Below are 8329 nucleotides of genomic sequence, written 5' to 3' on the forward strand. Positions count from 1 at the left end.
AATGGATTTACAAGTAAGCTATTTTTCCACGAATGCATAATTCATTCCCTTGCTCTGTCTGTATATTAAAAGAGGCTGATATACTTGTGCGAAAACATTCATCATCGTTAACCTATATCCCACTGTTGGGCACGGTTGTTCTTTAAAGAGAGATAGTCCATATTCCGCACACATAATTCATAGTGCGCAAAATTGACCGGTTTATCACAATGTTTTCTTTTACCGTTAGCAAGATGGATTGCTAAACATTATCAATGTTGAAATAAAAACAAACTTTTCTTCTAAATACATTCGCGTAGTAAACTAAGGCATTTATTTCAACATTTTAAATTTGCAAAAGCAGCAGGCAAACAATCTAAATGGTCATCTTTTTTATGATCCTTTGCTAATGTTTGATTTGTAATAAAATTACTTTGATAGTTTCATATTGAGCCTCAAAACTAAGACCAAATGACCATTAAAAACCTAAAAGTATGTTCGGAAACACAAGCAAATTTGCTTTGATTTGTATGTTAAAGAAAAAGTAATTGTTGATGCTATAATAATGTAGCGGATTTCGGACTTACGAACAAACAAAACTAATTGCTTAAGCTTTGCAGCCTTTTTGTTTTGGAACAAAACTTTCTTCAAACAATTAAGATTTAAAAAAACAAACAAAATCGTACGCCTGGTGTTACGTGACACGCCTGTCCATAGCAATAGGAGTGCCACTCAGAACTTTAAAACTCAAAGATCAAAGGGACACTGCTTCTGGACTAACTCTTTCACAATGAGCTTTAGTTGATTCTGCATAACAATGAAAGTGTTGAATCAATCAATTACAAACACAAAATATAGTAAAATTAAGGATATACACTGATTAATTACTATACGGTGTGAGAACACGTCTCCTAAAAATTTTCACGATAGAATAAAAACACAAACTTACCTCGAAGTTTTACCAGAAAACCGCTGTATTCAATAGGTACTTGACATATCGCACTGCTACAATAGTGTTATAACTCAAAATATGTGAAATTCAAGATTATACCATTGTTGAACGTAAAATTTGATTCTCTGCACGTCAATAAAACTTGTTTGAATATTGTAAAAAAAAAACTAAAAGATATCTACTTAACTCAAAATGAGACACGCTTTATGTGAGCTAGTTCTGGCCAAAATTGTTCTTATTCAAAAATATGAATATTTAAATGTTAAATATGTATATTTGGCAAGTTGGAAGTAACTTATATATAAATTTACACAGACCTTTCAGGGGAAGCGAGTAATTCGTTTTTCGACGATTCTGAGAAAATACACTTTTTGAGTTAATACACTATTGCATTAACAGTGCGATATATCAATGATTTTTTTTATATCAAGTGAACTAAATATGTAGATCACGTATACTATGTGATACATATTTTTCAAATGGCTTCGATTTCGTTTGTAAAAAAATAAATTCTAAACCCAGTGTGTCTCTGCCGCTCGCAAGCAAAGCGAGCCGTATTAGTACGGGATAAAATTCGAGCGGAGGTAGGATCGACTCTAAACGTTATGTTTTTTTTTGCGACAACGGTCACCAAATTAAAGTAAAAGTTGCCCAAATGATATCTTTGTATCTAAATCCGAGTTCGGTTTGTCGTCTCCTAACTTGCACGGCGATAATAGCTAGCGGAGTCTCAGGATCATGTTACTCAGAAAACTAGAGTACGGACACCATGATTTACGATTCCATAGGACATCATATTTTTTTAAGTAGTTTATTTATTTATTTATTATAACTTTATTGATCACAAGACATAATGGTACAAAAGGCGGACTTAATGCTAAAAGCATTCTCGACTAGTCAACCTTTAAGAAAAACGAAATTCACGAACGCGGCGGTTTTAATTAATAATTAAAAACAAAATATTACGTTAATAATAAGTTATATGTAATAAATATATAATCCTATTTAAATGTATAAATACATATATATAACAAATGAACCTAATACATTCATATACAAAATATGTGTATATATATATATATATATATATATATATATATACAGAATATGGTGATGGTTATCATCGTGACAAACTGTATAAAAGATGCTCATGAACATTCTTTTTGAAACAGAATATACAGGGAGACCTTCTGATGGAGCCCGGGAGAGCATTCCACAGACGTATCGATTGGAGCGTGAAGAAGTCAGACATGAAGCCAGAATGAAAGAGAGGTACAGTGAGTGAGAGTGAATTCATGGATCGAAGAGGGAGGTTGCGAGAGTCCCCATTGTGAGTAATAAATTACCTCTCACTATAATAAATATTGAATGTTTATAAATAAATTGAAATAATTTTTACTATTTACTATAGAACTGTTTTCATAATTTAAGTTACTTTTTTGAATACGAAAACAAATAACGTACTTAGTTTATTTTTTTATGATACCAAATGACGGGACGAACAAGTTGTGCGCCTGAGGGTAAGCGACACGCCTATCCATAACAGTTGCGGTGCCGCTCAGAGGGGCACTGTACTATGCATATCACCCTGAGACATAAGTTTACAAGTGCCTATAATTTCACCAGCAACCTTACTCTTCAAAACCGGAATGCAGTAATGCTCACATTACCATAATATACACTCCCGGACACATAATTCGAGCCACCTCGCATCAGTATTAAATGCCTTAAGTTTAAACATTGTTCGATTGATCAAGATAGTTGATCAATCGATCAGTGTTCTTTAGATTCTAGTTTCAAAATTGCGTAGGATAGTTCCTACGCAATTTAGAAACTAGAATATTAAAAGTCTTTTCCATAAGTCCTTTTAGAAAATTCGGACTTTCAAAACCGGGGGAAATCTTTTCTTCGTTGATACTATGATATAGTGGCTCGAATTATGTGTCCGGGAGTATACTTACCATTGTATGCTATAAATACCACTCGAAATAATATAATAATATGAAGCATGTATTTAAAATTACTCTTCTAAGGTTGCTCTTTCTAAGGTGAGAGGATTTTTTTGAAATTTAACAATAATAATCAGCACAGAGTACTAAAAAACCGACCGAGATAATACAAATCGGTTCTCACTGCTCAATGTATATTGAGAGAGAAAAACGCCTTGAATTGGAGAATAGCAAAATCAACCATTAACATAATTGCTCCTTAAGTAAAATTTAGGCGCTATTTATGAAAATGAATATGAATATGAAATGTTCATGCGTGATAAAACCACCCTTAGAGATGAATGATTTTCTTCAAAATGAAATGGGACCACTATGGAGGTACCCTCTTTCAAACAAAAAATAAATCATGAAAATCGGTTCATAAATACCGGAGCTATCGCGTAATATACATACAAATAATTTCAATAAGAAAGAAGATATCCATAATATTAACCTTAGAGCTAAATCCAAACTCATGGTACCACGATTTCGTTTAACCAAGGTAAACAACTCTTTTATGGGGAACTGTATACGTTTTTACAATAAGATTCCGGAGCATATTATAAGTTTACCATTTCCTAAGTTTAAAAACTACATACATACAATATTTTGATCCAAAAATCATATTACAAAATTGAAGACTACGTGTTAGATAAAGATGTATGGAAAGAAGACATTTCTCAAGAATCCACACAAATTTGAATCAAAGTGTATTCCATAGCGTTTAAGTTTATTTGAAAAGAGCAATCCCTAGAGTTTCTTGCTCATTCTTCTCAGAGAGGTCAGCGTAGTGAACGAGCTGTAGCTTAAATTTGACGTTTTGAAGTGTAAATTTATTTTATCTATGGAATAAATCATCTTTGACTTTGACTGAAAAAAAACATACATTCGAATTGAGAACCTTTGTACTTGTTTTGATGTCGGTTAAAATGGTAATAATTATTATGTATTGGAATTTATCCTAAGTCCCCGTAAACTATTGTAACCTTACCAAGAAAAACTGAGAATGGAGTTGCAACAAACATTTGGAAACTTCCGTTCGGTTCGTTTTACCATGAAATAGTTTGTTTTTCTTAAAGGAAATTGGAAAACATTACATCTGGAGCTCGGGACACGTGCTGCAAGCAAAGAAGAAACTGTTGAAAGAAAATTTCTTAACAAGTATCGATGTTGAGTTTCGTTAAAGAAAAGTTTGTAAGTATCTACATTTTATGCAAAGAATCTGACAACTTTCCATTTACTTGATCTGAAAGTAAGGAGTTGCCTGTGCTATGAGTACCAGAGCAACTAAACGCAGTTTAGTTGCAGTAGAACTTGTGAAAGAGTTCGACCAGGGAAGTACTGCCACGTTAACTATTTCTGTTAGCATTACTGTGTTCCGGTTTTGAAGGGTAAGGCTACTGGTGAAATTACTGCCATATCGGACTAGTCAACTTATGTCTCCGGGTGATGGGCGCAGTGGCGGTGCCCTTCAGATCGTTGCAATTCAAAGCTCTGAGTGGCACTGCAACTGTTATGGACGGGCGTGTAGCTTACCATCAGGCCCACGACTGGTTCGTCCCGTCACTTGATATTATAAAAAAAATCATGTCTTCGGACAGTCTTATTGTAATAATGTTCTGTTTACAGTAAAGCTTATATCCCTGCAATACGGTCGCCTCTTGTTTGGAGAACTAAAGTAATAACTCCAACTTGTCGCCGTTCAGGAATAAACCGCTAGATGGCGGTACATTGATCGAAATTCCAATATATCAAAACCTCGTAACTTGTAATAGAAAACAGAAATAGTACACCACCAACAACTGACCTGTGTGTACGTCTCCGTATATTCCAAAAATATGCTGTATTAATTGTAATAAAGACAACATATCTAACAATGGGGGCTATTCCATTCGGTGGTGTGGGTAAAACAACAAAACATCTAATTACAATCGAATCACATTTCATCAGTAATTAGATACTAAGTAATTTTGCAATTTTCGTCCATTATAGCAAAGTTCAAATTAAACTGGCCGATTTGAAGTGAAACAGTTGACGACACTCGTCAATTGTTTCGAATTCGAGCGCAGTTATCACAGTAATGATTTGCCAAAATAGATTTCAAACAAGTTAAATTACATTTCGTCTCTATTTCTGGTTATATACTCGATGTCGCAGACGTACGGCGCTATACCTATTACCCATTTTGCCTAGAAACGATAAGAGTAGAAATCGCAACTCTATACTGGATTCCATTACTTGTATTAGATACGGTAGAAACCGCGTATCAGTCTATTTATCTTGCGCATTCGGCAGCTGGCAGTACCAGCACGTCTATTACAGATTTCAATTTAAATATCGTTGACTTTCTTATCGTCCCGGTTTTTTCCTACTTAAATCGATTTATGTGGTACAGGAAGGCCTCAAAGCTATTATATTCTTCAACACAAACACGGACACTGCAACTCGAAGATCGGTTGTTATGATCGAAAAACTCAACGAAAAAGTCAACTTTCTGGGAACAGATATAGAAAGTAATCGGAAGTTGAACTATTTTTAACCGACTTTAAAAAGGAAAAGGTTCAATTCGACTGTATTTTTTTGTGTGTGAATGTTATGCGATTACTTAGGCAAAAAATCTCAAATAGAACCGATTTTGATGATTCTTTTTTGTTGGAAAGATTGTACCTCAGTATTGGGCTCATTAAATTTGAAGAAAATATTTCACCCCTAACGGTAGCAAACTTGGAAAATTGATGTAATTCCATTGATGTAACGTTTGAGGTTGATTTGTTTTTTATTTTTGTAGTTTGTTTTTTAAATAACTCGTTTTTCTTTTAATAGATTTTGAAATAAGCTCGTTAAATTTTACGCTTAACTTTTTTTAGACATTTCTAATGTTTATCTTTTTTTCTAACACATATTTCAAAAAAATCCACGACTGATAACGAACATGAGAAAGTTGTTGAGGTTCATTTGAGTGAGTTCTTGAAAACAAAGTCAAATAATAATGTCTGCCAAAATTTACTACTGCTACTTTCCTTTTAAATAATAAAAATAACTAACAACATTTACTCACGGTTCACGTCTATAGACAGGGTTTCGGACACCGGGGTCAATGACGGATCGGTGACAGCCTGCGAAAAGGTATATTAATTACAATAATAATAAATTATAATTGCTAGCCTACACATCCTCTCAACGTGGGTTAAGTCTTTTTTAGAAGACGGAATAAAATGACAGTTAATTGCGCAAAAGTGTTGCCCGCTTGCGAGCAGCCAGTGATTGCAGTCGATAAATATTCTATCGACTATCGACAGAATATTCGTCATGTTTAAATAGCCGATTTTGTTTCATTTCAATCATCCTCGACTCATTATTCATACAGAGCACAAGTTTATTTGAGTTGTCAATTTTTGTAAGTTCATACAATATTTAGAACTATGTTTATGAAAAATATAAAGAGGAAACATATTTTAAAGTGTTTCATTTGAATTCAATATAGATAATAAAATCCGGCTATTCTCGTTAGAATATATATGAATAAAAATTGATCTCTTTACTAGTAGGCCAACAGTGAAAATAAGAATAAAGAAGGCAATAGTGCAATTAGTAAACATTAGAACATTCACAATTCAATTATTTTCGGCAATATGTTATCGTGTTCCACAATCTATCGATAAAATTATCGACAACATAACTATTTAAAATTTTATGAAAATTGGCAACCCTAGAAATGTCATTTTATTCCGTCTTGGAAAAAGGCAGACTATACTTCCCAAGCGGGCCCAATGCGGATTGTCAATGTCACACACATCATTAGATGTGTGCAGGTTTCGTAACAATGTTTTCTTTCACAAATTACACCATTTGGGTGTAATTTGTGGTTGTCAACGTATGTGTCCATGGCATCCGCGATAAAGGGTCAGGGTAATCTGGGCTAAGATAGTTGAGTAACGATGTGTCAAAAAAGAAAAAACAGCAGCTCACCTGGCAAGTAATATCGGTGCCAACGTCGGACCTCTGCAGTCTAAAAGACACTGTGGCTCTCGCTTCTGAGTTAGCGAGAAGTGCGTGAGCCTTCCACCAAGATACTCTTGCTGTTGGACGACCTGGGGAGCAAAATAATTGCTTTAACAATCATTGTCAGAAAAGAACAGTTTTACCATAGTAGTAGAATAAGAATAAGTAAGGTAACTCTGTACAAAACGTCGCAGCGCGGCTTGTATGTGTACGCATACGCCGCACGTCATGTACGAACGCACACATTTGAATAATCTAGCGATGCACTAGTGTTGCATAACATTTATTTACACATTACAGAATTACCTTACTTTATTCTACTATGCTAATGAGGCCTATACCCTATATTATTCCTCTGTACATTATTGTAAATACTAGCTACATCTTAATATATTAATTAGTGAGCCAAAAATACATTACCCTGAAGAGTTTACATAATACTGTTTACGGAAGTTAGTCAGGTGAGGGATAATAAGTATGTTTATTAGTTGATACCCTAACAAACAACTGTGTTATACACTCGAGTTCAGTAGGTAATGGCTATGCGACGGCTGATTAGATTTTTCGAGAGTTGAACGGGATCCCAAAAGTTATTTGGTTTAATGTACGTAACACGATAAATTCTAACGAAGTTTACGATTAAGTTTAACTGGTTTATGTTACGTTTAATGAATATTAAATTATTTTGAATTTATCGATACGTAAATAATAATTTAGAAGTTCTCGTAATTAATAAGGATTAACTAATATAAATGGGGAGGCACACGGAAAGCTAATCCAAAATGGCTCCACTTTAAAAGTGATCATAATTATTTGCAACAATTGCACTGCATGTTGGCATATTTGTTAACAAAAATACAATTTTTTTGTTGTGTAAAAGCCGTGCTGTTATTTTATACGTAGTTACTCCACTTGTTTCGTTCTATTATGGTTTTACATTAGGACAGCAATCTTGCCCTTCTTATCATACATAACTAACGTGTACATTTATAACGACATTGAGTTAATACCATTCCACATACATATATCTTCCTTGGCCAGCAGGTTAAGCTCCGCTGCATACGCAGTCCGTAGAATACGTGAGCTTACCGATGTTAGTACTGCTAGACTAGTTTACTTTAGTTACTTCCATAGTATAATGTCCTACGGGATTCTCATGTGGGGTAAAGCGGCAGATATTCAAACTATATTTGTATTGCAAAAACGAGCGATTCGTTCTGTGTACCGTCTAGGCTCTCGGGTTTCTCTCAGAGAAAAGTTTAAGGAGACTGGTATCATGACTGTGGCATCACAGTACATTTACTCAAATATTTTATATGCTCGTAAAAATATACATAATTTCAATAAGAAAGAAGATATCTATAATATTAACCTTAGAGCTAAGTCCAAACTCATGGTACCACGATTT

At 34.2% G+C, this 8329-nt stretch overlaps 1 protein-coding gene across 1 annotated transcript in view; it reads right to left on the bottom strand.

Annotated features, from left to right (window-relative positions):
* Nucleotides 1–5969: 5969 nt before the first annotated feature.
* LOC113233514 (nectin-2-like) overlaps nt 5970–8329 on the bottom strand; it is an 847610-nt gene continuing 845250 nt past the window's right edge. Inside the window, exons 8-9 of the mRNA XM_026468637.1 lie at nt 6889–7010; nt 5970–6035 (exon numbers count right to left, since the gene is read on the bottom strand). Of these exons, the coding sequence (XP_026324422.1) occupies nt 5970–6035; nt 6889–7010 (188 nt within the window). The remainder of the gene's footprint in view (nt 6036–6888; nt 7011–8329) is intronic.

The sequence above is a fragment of the Hyposmocoma kahamanoa genome, unplaced genomic scaffold (assembly GCF_003589595.1).
Source record: "Hyposmocoma kahamanoa isolate Upper Pololo Valley unplaced genomic scaffold, ASM358959v1 79, whole genome shotgun sequence".
In the NCBI taxonomy this organism is placed as follows: Eukaryota; Metazoa; Arthropoda; class Insecta; order Lepidoptera; family Cosmopterigidae; genus Hyposmocoma; species Hyposmocoma kahamanoa.